General features: G+C 39.3%; 2 protein-coding genes across 6 annotated transcripts; one reads left to right on the plus strand and one right to left on the minus strand.

Annotated features, from left to right (window-relative positions):
- Positions 1–62: 62 nt before the first annotated feature.
- LOC146679395 (regulator of telomere elongation helicase 1-like) lies at positions 63–20,392 on the minus strand. Of its 2 annotated transcripts, XM_085450470.1 has the most exons (29): positions 19,768–20,386; positions 18,320–18,509; positions 17,367–17,460; positions 16,782–16,863; positions 15,313–15,373; positions 14,607–14,682; positions 13,183–13,267; positions 12,951–13,016; positions 12,052–12,208; positions 11,726–11,764; positions 11,564–11,636; positions 11,297–11,394; positions 11,113–11,168; positions 10,799–10,870; positions 10,514–10,595; positions 10,193–10,325; positions 8,665–8,778; positions 8,071–8,111; positions 7,479–7,564; positions 6,608–6,685; positions 6,380–6,457; positions 5,039–5,185; positions 4,772–4,887; positions 4,465–4,588; positions 3,819–3,984; positions 3,396–3,535; positions 1,561–1,771; positions 358–495; positions 63–241 (listed from the first exon to the last, which is right to left on the minus strand). In XM_085450470.1, the coding sequence occupies exons 1-29, from the start codon at positions 19,867–19,869 to the stop codon at positions 228–230; spliced, it is 2,919 nt and encodes a 972-aa protein (XP_085306596.1). In that variant the 5' UTR covers positions 19,870–20,386; the 3' UTR covers positions 63–227. The 2 variants fall into 2 exon arrangements, with proteins under 2 accessions (XP_085306596.1, XP_085306597.1); XM_085450471.1 differs by lacking the exons at positions 63–241; positions 358–495; positions 1,561–1,771; positions 3,396–3,535 and having other exon boundaries at positions 3,917–4,041; positions 19,768–20,392.
- Positions 20,393–20,410: 18 nt separating this feature from the next.
- On the plus strand, positions 20,411–26,494 carry LOC146679396 (uncharacterized). Of its 4 annotated transcripts, none has more exons than XM_085450478.1 (9): positions 20,411–20,598; positions 21,840–22,148; positions 22,235–22,409; positions 22,512–22,595; positions 22,698–22,843; positions 23,038–23,824; positions 24,154–24,331; positions 24,509–24,688; positions 26,271–26,494. In XM_085450478.1, exons 2-6 carry the CDS (start codon positions 21,850–21,852, stop codon positions 23,294–23,296), a joined length of 963 nt encoding a protein of 320 aa, XP_085306604.1. In that variant the 5' UTR covers positions 20,411–20,598; positions 21,840–21,849; the 3' UTR covers positions 23,297–23,824; positions 24,154–24,331; positions 24,509–24,688; positions 26,271–26,494. The 4 variants fall into 4 exon arrangements, with proteins under 4 accessions (XP_085306604.1, XP_085306603.1, XP_085306606.1 ...); XM_085450477.1 differs by lacking the exon at positions 26,271–26,494 and having other exon boundaries at positions 23,038–23,582; positions 23,667–23,824; positions 24,509–25,374; XM_085450480.1 differs by lacking the exon at positions 26,271–26,494 and having other exon boundaries at positions 24,162–24,331; positions 24,509–25,374.
- The last annotated feature ends 205 nt before the right edge of the window (positions 26,495–26,699 follow it).

The following is a 26,699-nucleotide window of genomic DNA, read 5'->3' on the forward strand; positions in this document are numbered from 1 at the left end:
TCCACAATCACTGTCCACATATACATACATACGTTCATAAGAACACAACTCTGAAGCCAAGCTGAGGTACGGGAGTCACTGAATGGCTGGTTTATTTTATTGAACGTTGAAAACATTTTTGTAAAGTTGTCCTCAAATGACAAGTCATCTTCTCTGCTGGAATAGGAGACATCCTGGAAGAGGTGATACGCCAGTCTGACATCTTCCACCCAAATGTCATCTCCAAACTACTTGGACTTGTCTGTGAGTAGATACACCACAAACTATAATATGACATCCACAGCAGGCATTTAACTAAAATTTAACTTGATCTGTTCGCACAAGAGCACTAAGTAAATATCAGATAATGTTTCTTACCGTTCTGCAGCATTACTGTATTCTTCCTATCCTTGGACAGAGTGTGATCAGGTTTGTATCCACAGCCCTGCCTTGCCATCTTCTGGCAATTTTCATCAAACCTCTTTTTGTGGTGTGGGCGAACAAAGTGGTAGAGGCCTGTGACACAAGGCAGCAATAGCAATCAACTACAAACTGTTTTAGCAATATTCCACTAACACACTGTTATATTGGTGCGAAATTATGACTTTGACATTGTTATTAGTATTGTGTAAATGTCTGATAATGAATACAGATATATTCAGTTTTTTAAAAGTAACATTGGTTGAGGGGTTCCTAAGCTATTGTGAAAAACTGGGCAAACTACAAAGAACGCAATGATCCTATCCACAGTACATAGTTTCATTACGTATACATATTATGGTAGAGAAATCAATTTAAGAAAAGACTGGAAATTCATATTGACCAACTATGATCTGCACTGTATCCAAACATGCCAGTTCATCCAAGTTGAGGTGGGCAAGCCATGGTCAACATGTATGAAGGCTGAAATTAAATATGGTGATGTTGATGGGACAATTTAGGAAATCACTGACTGCAAGAGATTTTTACCCAGTTATTAAAAACAATCCATGTTAACAATTATCCTGGTTTGTAGTGCCGACGTGGGAAATTTTTCTATTTTGTTTTACTATTGTGATAGGTATGAATGTGCAATTACAATAAAGAGTTCTCTCTCTATCTTGAATTAAAGCTCATTTCATCTTTACCATTTGGACAAAACACAACTTTTACAATTTTGTACTGTGCATGACCAAGTTGAAAATCAAAATCCCTGCTTGTTTCAATAAGTCAATGCATTCTGCACATATTTCAACTATTTTGCTGGCGTGAGATTTTAAATAAACAAATTAATATTAAAAAAATAATAATTTAAAATATTTCATTCAATTCGAAAGAGTTGAAAAAAAGATAATGACTTTAATGGATTTGTAAATAAGTGAATTGGTTAGACACATTTTACCTAGAGAGTAATATGAACTACTCGTAAATCTAGAAAACGTGTTCCGAGTTCAGACCTGTGCAAAGCAGGTATACTTCATAGATGTAGGTGAGAGAGCGTACTCTCATGCCTCCAGTGAGTATATTGTCATTCTTAAAATCTCAGTGTTAACCAAGTGAGGTATTTTTGCAGCTATTAATTTATGACAGCAGAAGATTTACCATGTAGGAGATTCTGAGTATTAGTGTCTTTGCCTAAAAATGCGGTTTCAGTCAGCAGGTGATTCAGGTCATCAGTCTTTTTGTAGGTGTGCAGCGCCCGTATGATGCGGTGACAGCAGACCTCACTCAGGGACTTCTTCATGTCCGCCAGGAATGTCTTAGCCCTGCTGGGTTTACGTTCTTGAGACAAATCCTCAGGGACACCCAGCTTCTTCAATGACATTAGAAGAAACAAAATCTGAGCAGCATAAACTTTTTTACCACTATTTTACAAGTACAGAAATCAATCAAAAACTAAGTATACTTCCAGCTCTCAAGACTGTCTTCCACGTGCTTACATCTCTCACTACAATTCACAATGTTGTCTGAGAACATCACAGTCCATGGAGACTACTGCCTGACCTCATCTGTCAACCATTAGTACTGCAAACAAAAGTGGCCCAGATCAGATCCCCATCTGTCATTCCTACTGCACACCTACTCATGTATCTGGCTCTTACTCTGACTTATTTCTGCAGTACCATATTTCCTTTCTTGGCATGCTACCATGTGAGGTCCAAAAAGACACAATGCGAATACTTCTGACCTTCTCTATATACCAGATTAGGCTTAACATTATGAACCCTAACAGCTGAAGTGAAGAAGATTGATTCTCTCTTCATCATGGTACCTGTCTTGGTTTATATTAATTTCCAGTTTGCAATGGTCAGTATCTATCAAAAGTGGTTCAAGAAAGAAAGTGTGTGAACCAGCGACAGGGTCATGGGTGGCCAAGGCTCACTAATGAGTAAAAACTGGCCTATGTGTACTAATCAAAAAAAGCGACTGTGGCTAAAACTGCTAAAAAAGTCTTGGTTGATTCTGATAGAAATCTGTCAGAATACAGAGTGGATCACATATAAGTATGGGGCTACATAGCTTCAGACCAGTCAGGGTGATCATGCTAAGCCCTGTCCACTGCCAATAATAGGTAATTAGAATTGAATTATTTTTTTGGGTCATATTAATGACCCTCTCAAATGCCTTTTTGTGTGGCATGGTGCAGCTAGAGAACCATAAACAGATGCAGCATGTGAGCACACTTTCAATGGAGCCACAGTAGAAGATGATCATTACTTGGATGTTACTTTGAGATGTAAATTTTGCATAAACATTGTTGCAGATCATGCACACCCTTTCATGGAAATAGTATTCCATGATGGCTAAGCAAGATAATGTAAAATACGTTCAAAAATGTTTTGAGGAACACAACTCTGGCTGCAAACATATTGGTGCCAGATAACCCAGACGACCTTCAGAGGTCTTTTGGACTGTTTCGGAAAGTAAGGACAACCAACACAATATTAGGAAAATGGTTATAACGTTATACCATACTGGCATACTTCTCTGTTAACACTCAATGCAAAAAACAAATCTAGTTTTCGTGCCTTAGCATACCTGAAACAGATTGGTATATATGCACCAAGAATATATATCTTCCTTAGCTGCTGGTATATCTCATCTACTTTATCCTGCTGTAGTTACTATAGTTCTGCACATCCTAAATAACTGTACCAATATCCTTCTTCTCTGAGCGATACTCTCACTTTCCAAGACTATGTTAAACAATCTGGTTAAATTTTCACTGCTCTCCCTCCTATACATCTCCATACCTCCACAGGTATGTCATTTGTACCAACTGCCTTTCCAATTTTCATCCTCTTCAAAATCTATAGTAATCCCCCCTCACACATACACACAGACACACACACACACAATTACTCACACACTTTGTCTGTTACTCATGATGTGAATTAGTACTTCTTACACTGTGACAATGTCAGAAAATGATCTACCTTTTGCTCTCGCATGTCCTCTTCAATGGTATTGCTGGCTTGCTCCAAAGCATCCAGCAAGTTGAGTGGTCTCCTGTTATTGTGCAGCACCTCATACTGATTAAGGAAATTGGCCATGTCATTGGCTCCATTCTTCTCATCTGATCACAAAAAAATAATCAAGGACTCACATTGGGGCAGCTGTACATTTTAAAACTAATATTTGCATTTCTGTAGGTTTCGGTTTAACTGGCTTTTAGTCACTTCAATTTATACCATTTATTATTGAACTCATTGTTTCTAATGTAGTTTTTCTCCATTTAAACTCAATGAATTGTAAAGACATTCTAGTGAAATATATCTGGTATAGCAAAAGCACACCTTGATCTTTAATATGCTAAAACGAAACATAGCAAAACATCAAACCACATCCATTGTACTAACTGAGTCTCCTCCTCTTCAAGCTGGGAAGGTATGTGTCCAACACCTTGGCCTTCTGGGTGTGAGAAGTTTGCAAGTAGCGGCGAGAAGTGGAACTGGAGGACTGAGTGTCTCGTGAACACTCAGTCTCGTGGTTGTGTGCTGGAGCCTTCTTCCCAACCACAGGCCTCTTAAATGTTTAATGCACACACTGTCAGGAGAAGCTGACCAACTGACCTGCAAACAACTTTCATAAAAGCGTCTACACATTTTACTGCACATGCAATGATATGATATGTTAGCCGATATTTATTATTAAAAGAATCCGACAACAAAGGTTGGCACGGTGTTACAAAAACCCATAACTCTAACTTTATTATAAAAAAACTGGCAGAAAAAACTAGAAATCAAAGTTCATTAAAAGTATATTTTGGCGAGATAAATAGTGCCATAGACATTAATGAAAATACTCAAGGTAAATATTCACATTTTTAACTACTCTGGATTTTTTTTGTTTTAAATCACAACTCAAGTTTCCTATCTTTTCAGAGCTTAAAAAACCTACCCACAAATCCGGATTACCAACAGTACTATTAGCTGGTTCCTTAACAAAACTGAATAATGAAAGAATTTGCAGCATTGTATGAACTGTGCAGGTGCGACTACCCACCATTTTTTGTGCAGTCCTGAAGAACTGAGAGACATCACGGACGACATTGCCAAAGGTGTCATAGAGGCGCACATAAGACCTCACCCATGATGGAAGCATGGCCCGGGTATCAGCATTTTTAAATCTGTTGGGAAACTTTTCATTTTAGTTTAAGAATACTTTTTTACATTTTCAATTAATAAGGTGAACTAAGCACTTAATTGAGAATTTTTTAAATGTGAAGCTTCGGAGACACTGTCTGGTATAGTGGAGAATGTTCCCTCTTGTATGATGTTACTTAATTAAGTAAACGTGGTCTATATCTGACCTCTGATCACACAAGAAGATCGCTCCATAGTCTTCCTTGTGACGAATCACTCTACCAATGGCCTGATTCACAGCTCTGAAAGCCTGCTGTCTGTACCAGTCTTGCCCTGATAAGTACTGTTCACACACATACACACACACACACACACACACACACACACACACACACACACACACACACACACACACACAGAAATCCAACTACCGTTATACGACCAAGCAATCCTTTAGTGTACCTCAATAGTTAATTTTGTTGATTTTCTTTCACCTTTTGCCCTACAGAATTCTTTTGATTCATCTCATCCAAAAATTGCATTTTCAGGACAACGCGAGGGTCTTTTTTTGGAGGGAAAGGAAGGCCAGTAATGATGACACCCCGACCAAACATGTCTGCAAAATCCAGACCCTCGCTCGCCTAAGACAAGAAGATATAATTACATAGCAGCTTTGAGAGAAAGTTTTTGTGTAACCCTACATTAAAATGAAAGAGAATCCTAACTCCATATCTACGTTTTCTTAAATGTTTATCCAATTAGTCACAGCCATCATAGAAAAAGAGGTAGGTTGCAAAATGGAAAAACAGCATAAAACGGTTAACAAAGAGAGATATTCATGTCACAAAAATGAACAGTCATTCCCAAAACATTGTATGGTAATACACTTGTAAACAAAAGAAAAAAAATTGCCTGATGTTGACACAAGAGGACAAGGGTACCAAAGATATGACATGTCCTTTGAATATCATATACAATTGTGATCAGAAGTTTATGAACACTCATCATGGGTATGAATGTCATGATTATTTTGGGCTTCTAATGATTTCTTTCAACTGCTCTTTTTCCAGGTTGAAATGGTTTTACAGCATTCATCTATTATGACTTGAACATTATTGGATGCACTACTTTAAATTAATTGAGATTTTATATTAATCGCACAGGGTCAAAGGCATATAATAAACTCAAATATCAACAGACATCCACTTAAATCTTTCATAAGGTCTTTGTCTTTCAAATTGATGAGGTCAAGGCCATTAAACTCATCAGTGATTGTGATTTATTACAGCTGGAAGTTTCTCTTTGCAAGCATAAAAAGGACAAATATTCAGAACAACATGAAAGTCCAAGGAACTCAGTTTATGTAAATTGGGAAGGTCTCTTGGAACCATTCTGAACTGCAATTCCAAGATCATTAGTTCAAACAACTTCAATTAAATACAAGATATTCAAATGACTCACTACTTTACCATGCTCTGAAGGGGGGGACTCTAGGATATCAACAACTACAACATTTGCAGGTGTCCACATAGATAAGCCAAATGATTTCTGGAGAACAGTTTTTTGGACCGAGAAAAACAATGATCGAGTTGTTGTCCACAATTACAAGGTGTGTTTGGACGAGTAAAAGTGAGGGCTTAACACCTAACAACACTGCACCAACTATCAAGTATGGTACAGATGGATGATTTGTACGAACATTCATGATCATGATGATTGTATGTAAACTTCTGATCACAACTGTATACCCACACTATACAGCAAAAGTTGGAGCTGAAACATGACAACAGAAAACATTGTAGGACTTTTGCAGAGTCCATGGACAGCCTCCTCACCTTCCCTCGACACACACCAAAGAAGGCTCCTCCTTTGGATCGGGGATCATTGACTTTGGTGTAATAACCATCAATGACCTAGGAATAGACAGAAAGAAGCTCAATTTCTTTCAAATCTTTAGATTTTTATAACTATAAAAAGCTTAGGATATTTCTTCAGATGTGAAATGTTTAAAGAGGGGTTCACAGCCGAGTGATAAGACACCTAAAATATAAATAAATACTAACTTCATTAAAGGTGCCCTTCTCTGTAGGTTCAACAAACATGGGCTTTAACTTCTCAATGCGGTTTGCATGTCCAGTAGCCTGGTGATAACACATATACACACGCAGGAAATTACTTTATACAGTAACATCTTAGATTGTTATAAATGATTAAATTGACTGTGGAGTACCTCACTTAAAAAGAAAGAAAGAAAGAAATGAGTTCATACTGGTTAAAAGGCTTTTTACTTTTAATTATTACATTTATATTTTGATATCTTTACTATTTTTTAAAATATGCACACTGTACCCTTACGCACCCTGATGGCTCCCCGCCCCACCAGCTTATCGTTGTGGAGGGGTTTGTATGTCCCAGGTATCCCAGAGGCTAAATTGTGAGGGGGCTATTTGCCCCGTGGTAGGGTCACCCATGGCAAACTGGTCCTGGTTGAGGGGCCACACAAAGAGCGATTTAAAAGGCCCCTGGTAATAGAACGTCAAAGGAACAGTTCCTACTACCCGGGACAGGGTTACCAGGGAGAATGCTGGACAGACCACGTGAACGTAAGGGTATAGTTAGAAGTCCACAAAACTTTGAGAAGTTTTGTGGACTTTGAGAAGGGTGTCTGGCCCATTGCTCCGGGCCATTCGATCCGTATACGACTGTTGCAAAAGCTCGTCTGCATGGCCCATCATCCACTGGAAACAATAGCAGAGTTGTCTGTATATTAAATTTCCATTAAATGTATTTCTAATTTGCTAGACAATACAAAATATAATTCATGGAGAAAGAGAACACAAAACATAAAAGTGACTAGAAAAGCTAAAAAACAAAAAAAAAAAAAAACCAAACCCTTATGGTTTTCCACAGGTGATTCTGCTGAATTACACTTACCCTCCAGAATTCCAATGTTTTTTCCATTGAAGGAAAGGAAGGGAAAAATACTAAGAGTCCATGAGGAACCAGACGACTCAGGTTGGCTGAGAAAAGAACACAGGTTACAAAACTGTATCACAATCAAAACCAAGGTAACAATTAAGTTTAAAATCCAGGCATCTGTGAAAATAGAATTTATGAAATTTAACAGAGTTAAAAGTTAGCAGAGAGTTAGCTTGCTAGTTTCCACCTAAACATAGTACGCCATGTTCTGATCGAGAGATTTCTAAAAAAAAACATTACAACATACAGCCGAAGGATGGACGCTAACTTTTTTTTTTTTAAAATGGGCTTGTTCAGATTGAATAGAACAAGATAAAAGCCTTAAAATGTGTTAAAAACACAACAGCCTCAATAAATGCAGAGTAGTTTGGGCCCGGAAACTGGGTTCAGGTACGTCATCACTTAATGAAAAAGATAATAAGCAATATGAAATAACCATGAAGATCAGAGCATTAAGTTAACAGTGTTGCTGATGTCAGTAAGAAAAAAAAATCTCCTTAGAAACAGCAAAACCAAACAATTTCAATACTGTATATTGTGATCTTACCAACAGTGTTGCCTAAAGATGCCATGTTTTCAGGAACAAACCTGTGACAGAAATTTAAAGTTTGAGTTTAGCAATCAAGTAAAAACTTCACAGTCAGAACCAATGTAGGTATATATTAGTTCTGTCAGCGTTCACACGTTAATCTGGCGTTAACAGGCTTAAACGCGTTAAGGCAGTCCTCACAATTAACATGAAAAATATTTTAACGCACTCAATCCATCTGGAGTGCAGAATATAAAACAGTATGATTGGTGGGGTGTTCTTTCTAATACTTATCTTGCAATACAAAGTGCATAGAAAAGACTGTTTTCTTGAATTAGTATTATATAAAAATTAACTAAAGTCTTACATACACATAAAAGGATTTAACTTGACTTTATAATAAATCAAAACATGAGAAAAAAATATCGTTACACAACGATAATTGACTCCAGAAGTCAGAAAAACTAGCAAATAAATGAGCAAATTATAAGTTTTGCCATGCACCTTAATTTGTATTTAGGCATATGGCAAAACATATTTCATTTCAAACAACTGCAAATTTCCAAAGTGACCTGTTAGAAAGTAATCATATGCTAAAAAAAGAATACTGACCTTCGATCAAACGCTGAACTTAAGGGCACTCCATCTGGGCCTTGTGCAATGACGCCCACAAAGATCTGGTCGCGCTCAATCACATGGCTGTTCTCCAGACATACTGGGAATTCTCTGTAAGAGGAGGAGCAGAAACTCACTGTGATCAAGTTTTAGGTTTACCCCGCTGTCCATGCAGCAAACAAAAGTTTACTAGTAATGCTACTTCATATGATACTTCATGATGAATTTCTATTCAGTGAAGGACAGAAAAATTGGAGGTTACAACATTTTCAAAAAGCATTACACTTACAGAAAACCATATATGTTAGATGTATTAGACAGAATTTTTTGAAAATGTAAAGATAAAATGCCGCAAATTCATCGGCATGTGTCATACTGACTAACTCCACTCTCAAGAATCCTGCCCATATTTACAAGCTGCTACACTCGTCACTTTAAATAACATCAAGGTCAATTGGCATTCTCTTTCGAGGATGCCAATGTTTACATTTTGGACAGAGAGGACAGATGGTTTGAAAGAGGAGTGAAAGAAGCCATCTATGTCCACTGTGAGCGACCATCTTTGAACAGAGGCGGGGTTTACGACACCAACTCTCTGCCATCTATAATCCAGTTTTGAGATCCTTCCCAGACGCCTTAACGCCCACTCACATCCTGGGCCATCTGACCTCAGGAATTCGCATGATAAGGTGGGGCCAGGTTTCACAATGAACACACCCGAAACTCTGGCTGATTGGGACCCACACCCAGTTTCCCACCTTGGCTCAGGCGACTAGAGGATCATCAGGGGGTCCTTTTGTCCCTCTGTGGGGAGAAACTCCCACTAGGTTTATATCTGGGACTCTCCACCATTTGACCTTAGAACTGAAGAAGCTTCTCGGATGAGAGGTGAAACGTCTTCAAGCAACTTAAAGAAGTCCAGACGCTTTCCTTTGCAAGCTCCTTTGACCATCAAGGTCAATTTAACTCTTTCAACTGTAACTTGTAAATTTAAATTGTTATTGATCCTTTTACTTTAGTCATAAAGTGTGTATTTGTTTCTTACTCTTCTTATATTTATTGTTAGTCATTTGCACTGCATGGAATTGGAGCCTCATCGTCTTGTCTCGCTATATACTACACTGTATATAGCAGAGATGACAATGCCTTTGGATGCTAACAAATTGTTAGAGGATTACATAGATCTGTGTATTGTCAGAATCATTCTGATTTATTCATAGACCATGTCAAACAAGTTCTCCTGGCTATAAAATGAATCATTAACTTTTATGTTGAGCATCGTTCAATTGCTAGAAAAATCAAATAATGAACAGAAGATTTAAATTATGAGATAGTGAACAGTTTCTACATCAAACAGCAGTTCACTGTAGAAAGGGTTTAATTCTTCTGTTCAATGTTCAGACTAAACAGGTATAAAGGTGATTGTTTTTTTTTATTTTTTTTTATTTTAAAGTAGTTGCTACTCAAGCTGGTGTGGGAAAAATGTAATTGTGCAGCAGGGCAGTCAGAGTGACAGCTAACTTACATTCTCATCTCAGATGTGAAAGAAGACAGGGGCGATAGGGTACCACTTGTCAGAATGATGCAGCGAATGCCTTGATTCACCAGATCTTGCATACTGAAGGCCGGAGAGAAGCACCAGTAACTCAGAATATTTCCTGCAATTTCCAGAGAAACACATCACATTTACCTGTAGTACGAATCTTTCATACACTAATAACGATTGAAACTATAACTTTTAACAGGGTTCACACTCTAGCGGAAATATATAAATGGTATTAATAAAATTCATTCTGTCAATGTGGATCCATGTAACACAACAATGCATCAGGTTGTGCACCGTTACCTTGCTTTTTTGATGAACCTGAAGCCCACATATCAACACTATGTTTTTTTGAGTGAATGCTGGTGTCCCGATGGATATGAACCTGAGCCGAACAAATGACAGAAGCTCATAATTAGTTATTTAATTTCCAAGATTTCTTTTTAAATTTAATATACCGGAACAATGGTGATAGTTGTGGCAAAGATATGCTACTTTTAGCTGGTTCCAATATGAACACGAATTGTATCCCCCCCCCCAAAAAAAAAAATTTAAAAAAAAAAAATTCCATTGACTTAATGAACACACCTTGAAATGAGCCGTGTTGGTTTCCATCTGGTGTAGTTTCTCCTTTTCTGACGGTTCACCACAAAATACCAGCTGAAATAACAAAACAAAGGAGAACCTTCAAACATGCCACAGGGTGATTAAATAACTACTCTTTATACAACGAAGAGTAATGAATTCTATAATTTTATTGACTGTCCTCAATCAAATCTGTTAGGCCACACAAATAATATGGGACCAATGCATATTAATTTTCACTCAAAAAGACAAAAATCCCCCCCCCCCAAAAAAAGTTTAATATTGACCAAATTCTTTAATAGCCATACAAAGTGTACCTGTATGATATCAGAAAGCTTCTGGAGTCCACTAGTATTGAGAAATATTCCTGGCTCTGAGGAGAAACATGCATCAAACAGGTCATTTGTTAATTAGTTGCACTGATCGGTATAATAAAACTAGCCAATGTTACAAATGATAAATGATGTGATAATGTGTCTAAGCCAAAATATGATGCCTTACGTTGTGCCAGGTATCCAATGATGTGCTCCAGAGCTTCATAGACTGCTGTCTTGCTGCTGAAGGTCAGATTAGCTTTTTCGAACACCTCATAGATGAAGCTAAGACACAACATAGAGACATGCAGTGCTTATTAGGTTTATTATAACAGTTAAGATTCAGAATCATTCTCTCAGCAGCTTTAAGTGAGAACCCGCACTACGGTTAAGGTACTAACTACAGAGACATTCTATGACCACACTTTATTTGTTCTACCATGCTGTCACCTACATTCCAGGTTTGGTAATGCCTTGATCACTTGGATCATAGGCATCAATGGCAGCTTCCAGATCCAGTAGTATCTCTGTTAAAGCAGAAAATAAGTTTTGAAAATTAACTCTTGTCACAAACCAACAGGACGACTGACTCCGCAATACTTTAATAAATACTTACGTTTGATTTTTGCAATGGTGGACAAACCTAATTTGAAACCTAAAACAAAAAAAGAAAATATTAAAAGACGTGCAGCTGACAATCCTTTACTTGCTTTACAAAACAACAAAAAATTATTACTATTAATAATTTAATAAGGCCAAGGCTAAACTAAGGCTAATAAAGTTAGTGAAGACTTAGAAGGTAGAAGTAAATCCAAACTTATACAAGTATACAAGTAGCCCAAAATGCCATGAAATTTATACATAACTATACTATATTCCATGGAAAACTCTTTTAGAAACATGTATATAACCTGAGAAATTGAGACAAGTAGGTTTTCTTACCAGAAGCGGAGGTTTCTCCATGAAAGTCTACATTCACAGAGTCTCTGTGGCTGATTTCTTTAGACTGCTCCACAAGCAGCCTGTCCACAGCATTAATGGCTGAGGCTACATCGTAGGGAGTGAGATCAAATGATGTTGATTCTTCACATGTCTTTTCCTGCAAATAAAAGAAGTAAAATTTCCCGGAGGGATTAATAAAGTTTTATCTAATATAATATAATATAAACATTGCTACCCCAAATTGAAAGGTCTGCAAACGTTCTCTTCATGTTTGAAAATGGAATATGTATCAGCCTATAAATAATAGTGATCGCACCACATTGTGTTTTATTTATTACAAATTGTTTGTAAAGCTTAAGTAACTGGAAATTTTAATACATTTCACTTCAACTATTATGGCATGATGATGACATTAGTACTTTAGTATGCCCAAGAGTACATTTCATACAGGAGTTTGAATTTATGTTTTTTAGGTTCTTTAATTAATAAAAGAAAATATTTGTTCATGTTTAAATACTGTACACTGAGCATTTTGTGAAATTGTAGATCTACTGTAATCAATCACTTGTAATGCACAGTAATGACATGGGATTTATTAAAAAATGCATTTTTTTGTGAAGCTATGCTGTTCAATATCTGGCTTGCAAAAGGATAGTTCATTAATGTGAATTTGTGCATGTACTTGTATTTCTCTACACTAAAACAAAAGGAAAATCTGGAAGCATTTGTTTTAATATGTGCTTAGGGTTTGAGCAGCCCAGCGGTCTTTATTTAGGCTCTATGTGGCATACAAGTTAAAATGAATTTGAAAGCCTTAGTAGTGGGTCACTTCTGGTCTTCGAAGCTTTAATTTAGTTTACTTAGTGAATACATTTAACAAAGGAAAGATATAACCATACCACATTGTGAGCCTCGTCAAAGATAACCACAGCTCCATTCAGGTCGATACTGAGTGCCTTACGGCTCTGTGGAATGGAAAGACGGAGAGAGCGAGAGAGTGGCAGTTGAATATTAGGATTCATGGAAATTGGAAATGACAGTGCCAATCATAACACTAAAGTCTCTTTCAATGCTCAATTATGGTCACATATATCATCCTGAGATGTAATGAGGATGGATGACTGAGCTCACCTTTGGATCTAGCAGGTAGTTGTATGGCATAAAAATGACATCTGCTTCTTGTTTCAGTGAACGAGAGAGGTAGTAAGGACAGACTCTGTGGAAAAATGTGCAAATCCGAAATCAAATACATGAACTTCAAACAAAAACAGACCCATCCTGATAGCTGGGTCTAAGTGTAGCCAGGCCTATATAACATCTTACATCCTGCTACTGTGTGTTGGATAGTCTCCGGGGAGCCATTGCACACTCTGCAGTTTCGGTCCTGTGCGCTATGGTTGACTCCTGGCTTTATTGAAGTGGTGCTTAGGGCCTATTGTTGTGGTGCCACAATCAGAGCCTCTGTGCTGTCCTTTAAGCCAGCCTTTGCTAGTTGCCATGTCAATGGTGCGTGTGCTAGAGGGATTGTGCATGACAATTCCTTATCATGTATTTGAGTCACCCAAGCAGCTCATCTCGGGTGGCCCATCTTGCTAGTGTCTTCATGGATGCTGAGGGTTTCATCCTGAACTCACTAATCACCTTGCCTCTTTCTATTGGTTGGGGTGCTGGAGTTTGGGTGAAGATCTCTATAAACTGTGAGGACACCGTATGTCCTGATATCAGTAGCCTATATAAGGTGTCAGTGGCCATTTTATTATTTCGGCTATGGTACACCCAGGTACTTTTAGATTGTTGATTTGACCACTCTTATTTATTTTTGTTTTCGACCTCTGATGGATTTCTTTGGGTTTTTTCAGCATTATGATGTTTCTCCTTCAATTGTATTGATATGACTTTGGTCCTTGTATTGAAAGTTTTAGTGAACTGATACAAAATACAAATTCAACACTTTGATCAACTCTAGATCTTTTTTCTGCTTAATTTGTCATGAAATGATGAAAGACCAGTCCTTACCTGGCCATGAAACTGTCTATCAGTCAGTTATCCAACTACTTTTAAACTGCTAAAAATAGAGGACGATGCATTAAAAATGGCTGCAATTCCTAAACGGTTAACACCAAATATCTGTTAAGCCCCATTCATTTTGCAAGTCACTTAACCCACTCCACCCACTATAATGAAATGCCTCTATTTTGTAACATATTTATTGGGTCACCTCACTGTTCCAATCAAGAGTTCAGCTTAACTTTAAGTTGTGACCCATCTATAGATTACCTACAGGGGTTTCACACTGGCTACAGTTTTAAAGGGTTTTGCTGGACAGCGCTAAATAGCATCTTATACTGAAGTAAAGAGGATACTACTAATCAAGTGACTGATTAATAAAATACTATTTGATTCATTAGCTACTATTAAGACAATACTTTGGTGTCACACAGAGACATACCCACCTGCCAATGCTGATTATTTCTTACCAAAGTAAGAAAGTGCAGAACAGAGACTTATTAGTGAAACAGAAATTTACAAAAAAAAAGAACACATCAATTACACACCTCTGCTTGTTGCCAAATTGGACCAAATCCTCCACATCAAGGATAGAACTAACAAAGTCTCTATCAGTGCTCTTTTCTAGAAGAAAAAAAGAAGATCAAGCTTAAGATTGAGTATTTATAAGATAAATTGCTATAAATCACTGATGGAATAGAATAGAATAGATTAAACCTTTATATTCCCAGAAATTAGAAATTTGGGATGGTTACACAGCTCTTATAGCAAGACAGATATAAACACAAGTAGTCCTTTATACACAAGAAACCAAATTCATATGTGCAGATAAAAATTTACAGAGAGATGTATAAAAATGACACGTGTCAAGTTTCCTGTTTTCTATCAAATGGGGGATTTTTATATAAGTTATAGAACGGCGTCATAACAAGTTATTATAATTTGCTATCCTCGAAGTAACAAATGCATGGACCACATTCTCAACATAACAATTTTCATTCAAATTTTTACAGCCACTAAAAGCAGGCAGTAGACATTTCATTAATATCCACATTTTGGACATTCCTGGACTTCAAACTTCCTCACAGTAGTACGTGAGGCCAAGGTTGTACGATACATAGAAAGTTATTAGTGTTGAATAATATAATATTTGAATGATATATGTAGTCTGTACAACACAAACAAAAAAGGTAAATTACATGCTTTTCTAGACTATTATGCTACACGGATATAGTCACTCTGTTAGACCATTACCTTCAAGTTTTTTGTAGTAGACACATGACCTGGTGGAAACTTTTCCTCTGCACATATGAACCTGAAAAACAAAAAAATTGATTCCACAATAAGACAAAAATCACTAACTATCTACCCATAACCCGTTACTTATCATTTTTTTTCCACCAGCTAGCTCATTGGCTCATTTTTAATAGTACACATACAGACATTAGAAAGGATAGCGTCACATATGTCTTTTATGCTTTATTCCACACACAGTTAGGTATTGCAAGTTATATGTAGACTGGCACACCCAGGCACCATAAATCACTGGAGAAGAGGAGACCCGTCTCTGACCTTTGGGACTGAGAGGGCCTGCGGGGGGAGGCCTTGGAAGGTGAATCTTCATGTGACTGTTACGTGAAAAACACGGTTGAGACACTCTTGTTGCAGATGTAATAACTATTTTTTGACATGCTGGTGAGGTCTTGTAAGATGCCCAAACCACCTCAACTGGCTCGTTTGAATGTGGAGGAGTAGCCTACTTTAAACTCTGAGAAAATTTACCCTGGATAGGTTTCCCTGTTTGACACTGAACAAGTATAACAAGTTGGTAGAGGCACTATTGGCACGCAGTAGAAAGACAACTACTAGCAAATGGCCTGAGCCCACCAAAATTAGAAAATTGTCATGATGTAATGTTGTAAATATTTAAAATGTAGAAGCAGTAGACACCTATTGCAGCATAACTAAGGGAGGATTCAGGGTCACTTGATCCAGCCCTCACTATACGCTTTAGAAAAGAGGAAGGTTTTAAGCATGATCATAGTCTCCGTCTCCTGAATCCAAACTGGAAGCTGGTTCCACAGAAGAGGGGCCTGAAAACTGAAGGCTCTGCCTCCCATTCTACTTTTAAATACTGTAGGAACAACAAGTAGGCCTGCAGAGCGAGAGCGAAGTGCTCTAATAGGGTGATATGGTACTACAAGGTCATTAAGATAAGATGGGGCCTGATTATTTAAGACCTTGTATGTGAGGAGCAGGATTTGGAATTCATGTAAAGGGGCTGGTGTGGTGGCCGTTGGTTTCATTGAGCTGCTTCCACAAAAATGAGGAATTCATCTTGCTCTCAGATATAATAAAGCTCCACCGTCTTGAACTAGAGCGGGCGATAGTAGTGCTTGTGTTCCTGAGATCTAATGCACACTGAAGGCACCACACCAACCAGAACCTGCAGCAGGTGGAGAACTGATTTTATAATGCTACTGTTGGCGGCTGACCAGAACAAGGATGAAGTTACTGTTTCGAGTGGAAGTCCAATAGAATACAGTTGGCACAACTGATTTTTGTTCTTTGTGAATGTAGTCAAACTTTAAGTAGATTTTCCTCCTTTTTTTCAGCAGTGAGCTTGAAGAAATTCACTGTTTTGTGTTTAAAACAATTCATTAGACATAGCAGTTAAAACATCCCATTATATTTATATCTCTAATATTGCCTTTATAACTTACTTTGACGTGGTTGCTCTTCTGACACATGACGTCCTGGTTAATACACAACTGCTCTCTTGAGCCCATCACACACACCTTTGGGCTGAATCGAAAGAGACATGGGAGAACTGGTTTACCACAAATAGCCAAAAAAACCAGAACAGACAAAAGGTGCTGCACTCAGTAAGACTTCAAAATGATTATAGCTTATGTAATAACCCTTTAAAGCACCAGTAGTATTTGGTTAATTGGGACTTGTGTGTTGCTTTTTGAGATCTTTTAGCCTGTTAAACTTTGTCAGATACATTCTGTTATTAGGTTTCAGTTATCAGGCCTGAGTGTTTTTTTGTGAAACTGAACTCATTACACAACAAAACAAAATAAAAACGGTAGCTATTGTACCATTCCAGGATCAAATTCAGCTATACTAAAATGTATACTGTAAACCTGGTAATTAAAATTTGTATCTCCCTAGTATATACTAACAGTAGGGGTTTGGTGTCCTCATTACACCATGATCACAAAACCTATTAGAAATGTTGTTTTATATTGTGAATAGCTGTCATTCAGACAATCATGCATGATCAAAAAGTTAGAAATGCTTACCTGTATGAAGTGTTCTTTAACTCATTAATAACCTGTGTAAGCTGAGAATGTGTCCTCGTTGCATATATGATCTTGGGGACATCAGTGTAGTAGGCTTGACAACAATAAGAAAAGACAATTAGGGCTTTATACGTTGCTGAAAAAAATTAACTGAACACTTTTTAACATAGTATACCATCAAGTCAAACTTCTGGGATATTGGGCCTCATTTACTAACAGTGTATATGCGCAAATCTGTCTTTGAAGAAATTTGAGAATTTATGCAATGATCCAAAAGAACACAGACAATACAGTTTGAACAGATTAAACAGCTGAGCAATAAATATGCAAAAGTTGCAACATGATGTATATTCTAAACTTCTATATCAGCCTTCTGTCCAGATTGACATTTCTACAACAGCTGTTTTCCCAAAGCGAGAGACTGAGCACCTGCCACAGCTATTAGCTGTGCTACCACCTCATGGAGCCCCTGAACACCAAGCTGAGCAGCCTCCTACATCTCAACCATTCTTTGTACGATTTGAATGCATAGCTGAAACATGGGGATGACAACCCATCTTGACAGGGAATGGAAGAAGGACATCCTACCAAATATTGACTTACAACCTTGTTAGAGTAGTACAAATGCTGTCTTGAAATATGTAGAATATTTCCATGTATGTTTGGAAACATTACATGTTTGAGTGAATCGTTAAATCCTATTTTCCTAACAAAATATAAAGTGGTTTGAGTGCTCAAAAAGAGTAGAAAAGCACTATAGAAGAAGCAGTCAATTTACCATTTATCAAAATATAAAGAAATCAGTGCTAGCTCATTTTCTATTGCATAGCGATGTAAGCACACAGCATGTCTTCGTAGCTTATATCCTTTGCGTTTTTGTATATGTATCTGTTATTCTTCTTTGACAAGTAAAATTACAAATGACTCTTGATTTGCAGATGATACAAACATACATGGTTTGTCACCGTCAGCTGTCCCCCAGGAAGACATAGGTGTGTTTGGAAACATCTCCTGGCCCAGCCTCTCTGCCATCATACAGGTAGACATGGTGTCCTTGAAGTTCTCCCTCCAGGCCAGGGTGGCACACAGCAGGCACAAAGTCTTACCTGTGCCTGTTGGGCTCTCCAGAACCCCATTGACTTTCTGAAATAACCAGACAGGTAAAGATATACATCAAATAAAATAAAATAAAAAACAAACGGAGAAAACCCAAAAACACAAATTGTGATGGTAACAACATTAAAATATTAGAGACTTCCAGGTATTAGACTACGCTTTTATGAGCAAAGATTTGGCATTGTGGAGAAAGATCTCCCTTTTAGCAGAAAGAAATATCTAGCAGATCAGGTTCATAAAAGGGCAGATATCTGCACAGATCAGTTAAAAGGTAAGGTGAAAAATAAATAAATAAATAAAACAGCACAGCGTGTGTCAAGATCCATTAGGTGACAATTGTGTACAAGTTTGATCAAACTCTGACCAGCACTGTAGAAGTAGAAATTCTTGTGACTTGTGGCTGATATGTGGATATACACCTTGCAATTGCATAAACTGATCAGACCTTTGGCCAGATGTGTAGTGTGGTGAGAAGTAGAAAAAAACTATCAGAGAGAGTACACAACCACATGTTTAGTGCAAAACTGTCTCGGGAGCCTAACATAAGGATGGTTCAGGTTCAGTAAGCTTTCACTGCCAGAGCAAATATTTTATGATTGAAAAACATTGTAATCATTCATACACATGAAAAGGCAGATTTTTAAATCAGTTCTTGATTAAACATCGGGGGTATTTGAGCTGTTTGTCAGCTGTCAAGAGCCAGGGTAAACCCAAGACAAGTCAGCAGAGTGCTATTTATTGTATTACATAGAAACTGTAAAGAAATTCTAAGGACAGGTCAATGACATGAAGCCTCTTTTGTCATATGTTTTTTTCCCCATTATTATCATTATATTATGTGAAGCTACATTTTGGACAAGCAGACGTCAGACGGCTTGTCTTTCGGCAAATGGTAAGCATGGTGGCTTCATGGGGCTTTGGAGCGTGATGTCACGGGAGGGGGTGTGACTGCCGAAGTGCCATTTTAGCAGGCCAAACAAAGGGCTGAAGGAGCGAAAGCATCAGCAATGGCTCGCACTTAATGTGTTGTTGGTTGTTAAATCGCACGATCGGGAAGGGAATAAGCTGGAAAATCGGCTCTATTTTTATTATTTCCCCACCTGGAAGCATCATGAGGGAGCTCGTGTATCAGATGTTACCAAAAGAAGTCATCTAGCCTGGATAGCAGCTGTGAGACGAGCTGATACTTGCAAGAAATGTGTCAACTCCAAAGCCCAGCAGCCATGACTACTCGGTATTGCCCCCATTTCCATCAACAGACATACACATGACAGTCGATTCTTACCTCCTGAAGACATTCGATTACTTTGTTCATGTATGCCTTCTGAGATTCATACGGAGAAAAGGGGAAATTCACTGTCACTCCCCTAAGAGTCAGCGAAGGCATCCTGTCCTCTGACGATTTGTAGAAAGCAGTTCCCAATCGCGCCCAGTTTTGTCAACGCCTACGTAAGGACGATCGCTATTGGCTGTCCAAGAAGTCGCGAGATAACTAATCCCATAATTTACTTAATTGGTCCTGCCTGAGCATTTGTAACAGACACTGTAGGAAAGGGAAATAACATTGTGGAAGACACATAAAGTGAGTTAAAAAAACAACCTAAAAGCGTTTAGAATACATTTTGCAGCGGAAGTATGGCGTCCCGCTTGCCCTTCACAATAAGAGCATTATAGCGGATTATAATGGGGGACGCTTTTATTTTGTATAACTACCGGAAGTAGTTCCTGTGTACTGACGCTAGCTGGGTAGCTAGCGCCGCGTCGCTTAAAAAGCAGCCGGGCTTGTCTTAAACTTAAGAGGCTGACACTCGCTAAACCACCCGATCGCTCGCCAAGCGACTGTTTCACACTGGACTTATTTTTCGTTAATATGGGCCGATAATTCCTTTATTCTAGTGGTATGCCGGGAGTGGTGCGGCCTTTTCGGATTAACGTAATGATGACACTATCAACGGCGCGCGTCAGTCCGCCCCTCCTCCAGTTTGAAATTGACCTTAGAAGACACCGTAGCGTATGCTGGACCCGCATGCATCTGTCCACCTCTCCTACGTTTTGAAATTGAGATTTGAACGTCATTTTCTGAAGTATTCGGAACAACAGTGTAAGGTTTGACAAGGTAAGTGTATCTCTCTCTCTCCGGTTTAAAATTTAGCTTTGAAAGTGATTTTTTAATGTGTCTGGGTGATTCTTTGTCGTGGTCATGTTCGGCAGATGCTAATGCTAGTTAGCGGGTATTCAGCCGAGGTCTACAAAATGATGGTATCTACAAATGAGGTATCTACAAAATGATGGTGTGGTTAGCACTTGGACGTCACTTTATTCCAGAGGTATCGTTTGTAATTAAAACTTGTAAGAAGCGAAGTGATTTTTTTTCTTTGTATGTGTATCTTGGCGATCGCGATTTTTTTCATGTGACTGGGTGATTCTTTGTCTGTCGTGGTCATGTTCGGCACCTAAAGCTATTTAGTGGATATTAAGCGTCTCCCGGTTTGAAAGTGATTTATTTATGCGTATGTCTCTCTGCCTGGATTGGAATTTATGCGTGTTTGGGTGATTTCTTTGTCTCGTGGTGAAGCTGGATGCTAAAGCTAGTTAGCGGGTATTCAGCCGCGGTCTACAAAATGATGGTATCTACAAATGAGGTATTTTAATGAATATTTTAATGCAAGTTTCCTGTTTTATTGTGAAGGTCCGCGTCGTATGTGAGTGTGATCAGTTTACGTTTCCCCTGTCCCGTCAGCCCAGATTCCTCCCAGCTGTGTTGCCCTCCTGTCTCTCAACCCCTGATTACTGGTGTGTGTATTTAAGCCCTGTGTGTTCTCCTGCCTGTTGCCGGTTCGTCTGTGTTCCTCCGTGTCAGTCTGTGTAACTCCGTGTCAGTCTGTTACCCTGTGTTCCACGGAGTCCTGTTCCTCGTCTGCGTCTCTCTGCTATTCATCATCCGTTGTCATATGCTCCCAGGTCTGTTATTTTAGTTCTCCCAGTTTAGGTGTCTTTAGTTGTTTGTTATGCCCCACTGTTTGTTTGCTTCTACACCTCTGTAAATAAAACCACCGGTATCTCATCCACTGCCTGCATCTTGGGTCCTCCTTCTAAATCCACACGGCTCGCCTCGGCAGCCGTGACAGGTTGAACATGTAAAACTTGCATGTGCCATTCTCCTCATTTTTAAACTTTAAAACTTGTTTTAAAACTTTTTTTTCTTTAAGTTTTTTTGGGGGGGTGGGATGGAAGCAAAGTTTGTGTGTGGATGTATTGTTGTTGTTCTTTGTTTGTTTTCTCATACTATCAAAATAAACTAAATTGATATGCAGTTTTTCTCTCTCACTTTCTGCCTCTCACTCTTTGTATTTACAGTGCAAACAAGATGGAGAGAAACATTGTCTACTGCCTGCTTTGTAAAAAGCCGCAACAGTCCATTCGCACACACCTGAGCAGAGTGTGCCTGAAAGACTGCACACCACAGGAATGTGAGGAAGAAGCTTCCAGAGCCATTGCTTCACAGAAGCTGTTTTCTAATGAAGGTAGAGTCTGGAACTTCTCAGAGCTCCAGGAGTACTGCAAGGATGAAGAATCTTGCATTAAACTCTGCACTCGCCTTCAAACACGTGGATTTATCATCACGAACAGTCCCCAAGCGTTTTCGACAGTTGTGCCAACAGCGAGGTATGATGACCTTATTGCCACTTCCACATATTGGATGACACATACAAACTTTCAATAATGTCTTACCTCTGTCACATTTGCAATAGGTCTGATAAGAAGGAAATTCTTGCCGTGGCCAAGAAGGATATTGAATATTTCCACGCAAGACTTTCAGGCGGTGATTGCATCCCCACATATGCAATGACTACCTTCAGACAGTACTGCGAGGCCATCCTGATTTTACAACATGGACTGACAGGAAATGCTGTTCAAGAACTTTGTGTAAGTGCGCCACCAACAACCAAAGTGCACGATAAGTGAAATGACAGCTGATGTAAGTCTGTATTTCTTTAAGCTCCAACACCTTTTTTTTTACATACACAGGTAGAGGACTGGATGGCGCGGAAAGCAGTAGCTGATGGTGTTGAGCTGAGTGGTAACTTGAAGATAACCAGCCAGGAAGAACAAGTAAGTCATTCATTCTCAGCAGCGACTCTCTTCTTGCTCTATAGGCACCTTGTGAATTGATTTTATGAGATATTTAACATTGATTCCTTTTTTTCTCTGCAGTTGTTGGACTGCTATTTTAGGAACATCCGTCCAGTGTCCTTGCAAAATCAAATTGCTGGCAGCGATGACAGGGGCAAGTTCTTCCTAGGAGAATGTGGGGTCCCACTGTCCAACCCATCATTAGATGTAAAACGCCTGAGAGCGAGGTGAGTGCTTGACCTAACTGGATCAATAGCATATTAAGAAAGATTTGTTTCTTTGATCTGACAGAGAAACCCTAACCCTGGACTCATAACAGTCAGCCACATATGTTGCTGTATGTCAGAGATGTTCGCCCCTTGTATTTTGGTTTTTTCATCTCTCTTGGCTCTAATTAATTTGCATGCATTAAAAACCACAGATACCTGAGCACTGAACCTGGGGATGCTATGGCTGAGTCAGCATCAAGCTCAGTAGAAGCCTCTTCTGTTCCATTGCTTTGTTTGTTTTGTATGTATTTCAGAATGAAAATACTTTTACCCACCTCAGCCTGCACGTGTGCAGATGGCTTTGGACAAGGAGAAATGGCACACCAACAAGCCCACTGTCAATGCCATCTTGCAGGCCTGGGTTGCTCCGCAGCCCAGTATGCAAGACAACCAGTCCCTCATGACACTTAAAAAGTTAACGGCTACAACAACGGGGAAAAATTGTTTAAAAAGAAGCCTTGCGGTGGATCCGATTCCTCCCACCCAAATGTTATTTAGGTGAAAATAAAACTGCCACCGGACACGTTTGCTTGAGGAATCCATCAGACCAGACCACCTCCATTTTATGAACCCACAGAACCCTCCCCATCCAGCTCTCCCCTCCTCACCCCTCCTCCTCTCCCATCCTCTGTGTGGAAAAAACCATGTTTCAGAACTGTCGGATGTTTATGGACGGGGAATCCAAAGAGTTGCCTTGGTATGTGCAAATACCTTTTACGTAGCCCATCTCAAATTACGTTAAAAAAAATAAAGAAGGCAATTTCAGAATACCTGTCTCCAGCTATCCCTCCTAGGTCAACAAAGGCACCCATCTTCCACCATGAGCAACAGGAAGGCCTAACCCAGAAGAAGCCTAACATGAAAAAACAACATGATCTGTTACCTTGTACAGACTGGTGGAGATCGGAGATTTTAACGAGGAGTGGCCAGAGACAAACGGTATGTAAAATCCACCCTGAATGAAAGAGCTGAACCTCGGAGGAATAGAGTACAATCGGATGATCCACACTTTTTTTTATTAAAGTTTGCAAAATTTACAGACTTATTAAAGCGGTTGATCATCAGAAAAATGTTTCAGAAGACCGTTATCATCAATCTCTGAATAAAAATAACCACAAATTTAGTAACTTTGATTAAACCAGCTATCTCAATAGAAGGACACAGACTCTAATTGAGGAGATGCTAAAAACTCAGCTCAGAGATCAATTTTTATCCTTCATGACTATTATAACCAAAGCATAGAGTATGAGTTTAAAATTTGTTTTCAGTTTTCTAGAGAGGCCCCTTTGAGATGGCAGCATCCTGGGAGAAACGGAACCTGGGCCGCCGTCTCCAGCCCAAGTCGTTGGACCAGAACCAGGCGGTGGTTATAGCCGAGCTAGCAGACTGGAATCCAGCTACCACACCAGCAGTGACACACCCAGTAAACCAGAACAACAGCCACAGGTGAGCAGGGAAACGACACAGCTGAATAACCGTGTCAACCCCTCACTGAAACAATACAGCTTTGAGTTACACTCACAAACCTACACAGATTGAAACCTTGTGTGCAGACCTGCCTCCAAACAAGAATAACAGAGGACTCCTCCTCTTATTGTCTTCCTTCCTCACCATCCTCACCAGAACGACAGGTCTGCACTCCAACGAGAGACCCCAACACACAGAGGAAACTGCAGGATTGGAATCTTCATGTGAAGAAAATATCTGTGATCATCGGTGACTCCTATGTGCACAGACTCCTCCGTCCTATAAAGCAGAGGGGTACAGATCGACAGATTTCCATGAGCGAAATGTTGCCACCCGGTGAGGCCCAGTTGGAGAAAGCACCCTGTGGAAAATCTGGTTTTATAACTTTGGACTGAATACCAGTGATGGAGCTGAAAATGGGACTAAAGGCAGAGCAGTCAGCAATCTTTCTAAGGCCCTTATCTGTAAAGAACAAGCCACAATGTTGGATCTTAACAACTTTATTACAGGTTTAGATGAACAGATTCCTGCACTTCCTACTGTGATATTCGGCACAGAAGGACAACATTCACTCGACTAGTAGAGCAGCAATGTGTATGTTAGAACAGTGGAACCAGTGTGTAAATGAGCCATCCCCATAAGCCTTGAAAAGTGGGAGGAGTGATTCACCTTTCTTAAGTTCCAATGCTCAGTAGGTCCTTTGGACAGAAATAAGTTCTTCTTCTTTCAATAATTGTTTATTCTGTTCATTATAGAATCAGCTAGGCTCCAGTGGTCAGGAGAAGCTTCTGCTATATGAAGCTGTTACAGTGCTTTTTGTTACACTGAACGAGAGTAGTTTTTCTTGTTGCTTGTTTGATCTACTTCCATTTAAAAGATTATAATTACTGAAGTGAATGTGTTTTCAGATAGTTTACAGTGCCACTGAAGCTCCACTCAACCAAGTGTGCCTCAACAGTCTGAAATGAAAAGATTTTTCTTGCTTTTTTATAAAACAATATAATATAATATAATATAAAACAATAATTTTGGATGTTTCTTTCGGCTCTTGAGGTGCCCTCATTGAGTGGGGTTTGCCCAGTATCCTCGAGGGTATGTGAGGAGCCTTCCATAGTTGGGTTGTTTGGTTTTTACCCCAGCAGCCATTCATCTCCATCTCAACAGTTCATGACCAACATGCCGTGGCTGCCCCCTGTACCTGTTGAGTACCTGTACCCTCATCCACTGGAGCCTGGACCTCCAGCTGATTGCAGCCACTTCAGTGCAAGGAGGAGATGCTTGCTTTTTGTGTGACTGTCTGTCACCCTTCCCTTTCTACCCTAACCCATTTTCCACTCCAGCTTCTACCCGACCCGGTTCAGACCCCTCCTCAGTCAGGGAGGGGTCTGAACAGACTGTCGCAGGATTCTCATTAATACAGGAAAGAAGGGATTTGAAGACGAGATGAGGACTTTTAGCAATTCCCTCCCCCAACCAAATCCTAACCTTAACCCACCATCCAGTCCTGTGCCCCTTCTCTCCTCATACCGGTACCCACAGTTCAGACCCCACCTCAGGCCCCTTACTGCCTGAGGAGGGGTCTGAAGTATTTTCCAGCCTTATAAAGAAAGGGAAGGCTGAAGTGGCAGACTGTCATGCAAAAAGCGAGCATCTCCTCCTTGCACTGCTTACAGTCAAATGACAAAATATATGAACTCTTTTTAAACAGGAAAAAGGAAGAAATTGTACACCAGAGGGGGCAAGAAGGAGAAAACTTGAATATAAACTCAAAAGAAAAACCGCTGTTCCTTCCCTCCCCCAGAAGGCAGTAGAATATCATCATGTTAAATGTTAAATGCCACTTTGGGGGGGGGGGGGGGGTAAAATTACTTGACAAATATGTTTCTCTTTTTTGTTATTTCGTCCCTCTTTGTTACAGCTACAGGAGGACAATAAACAGAAGAAGGAGAGCGGCACCAAAGAGGCGAAAAAACGAAAGAGCGCACCACCTCCTCCCCCAGAAGGCAATAGAATATCATCATGTTAAATGCCACTTTTTTTGGGGGGGGGGGGCTTTTTTTCCCATTCAGATTGCATGGTTTAACATGCTATGCTTTGTTGAAGTTCTTTGTGTTTCAATAAACTCCCTGTATTTACACAGTACTGCATTGACTTATATTTTCCCAGTAACAGCGGATTACCATGGAGCGTACAGTTTTCAGTTGAGGTTGTAGAAGTCTGGCAAAGCAAAAATAAAAATAATAATAAAAAAAGCTGTTTAGATCCACAGCTCAAAAAACTCCTACGAGGGCAGGAGGATGCCACCTTTACACAACATGACAGTCAACCTCTACCACAGACGCGGAGT

This window comes from Copadichromis virginalis, unplaced genomic scaffold, assembly GCF_057382275.1.
Source record: "Copadichromis virginalis isolate Kocher_CV1m ecotype Utaka unplaced genomic scaffold, C_Virginalis_male_GT1.1 unmapped_scaffold_3, whole genome shotgun sequence".
In the NCBI taxonomy this organism is placed as follows: Eukaryota; Metazoa; Chordata; class Actinopteri; order Cichliformes; family Cichlidae; genus Copadichromis; species Copadichromis virginalis.

What these genes read in the sequence shown, in the direction of transcription:
- LOC146679396 (XM_085450478.1), top strand. Translation starts at nt 21,850, where the DNA reads ATGGAGAGAAACATTGTCTACTGCCTGCTTTGTAAAAAGCCGCAACAG. An exon ending in ACAGTTGTGCCAACAGCGAG is followed by an intron (nt 22,149 to 22,234) that starts GTATGATGACCT and finishes CATTTGCAATAG; the next exon opens with GTCTGATAAGAAGGAAATTC. An exon ending in ATGCTGTTCAAGAACTTTGT is followed by an intron (nt 22,410 to 22,511) that starts GTAAGTGCGCCA and finishes TTACATACACAG; the next exon opens with GTAGAGGACTGGATGGCGCG.
- LOC146679395 (XM_085450470.1), bottom strand. Translation starts at nt 19,869, where the DNA reads ATGCCTTCGCTGACTCTTAGGGGAGTGACAGTGAATTTCCCCTTTTCT. An exon ending in AGGTTCATCAAAAAAGCAAG is followed by an intron (nt 10,326 to 10,513) that starts GTAACGGTGCAC and finishes TGGAAATTGCAG; the next exon opens with GAAATATTCTGAGTTACTGG. An exon ending in TTGGTGTGTGTCGAGGGAAG is followed by an intron (nt 5,186 to 6,379) that starts GTGAGGAGGCTG and finishes TTCTTGTCTTAG; the next exon opens with GCGAGCGAGGGTCTGGATTT.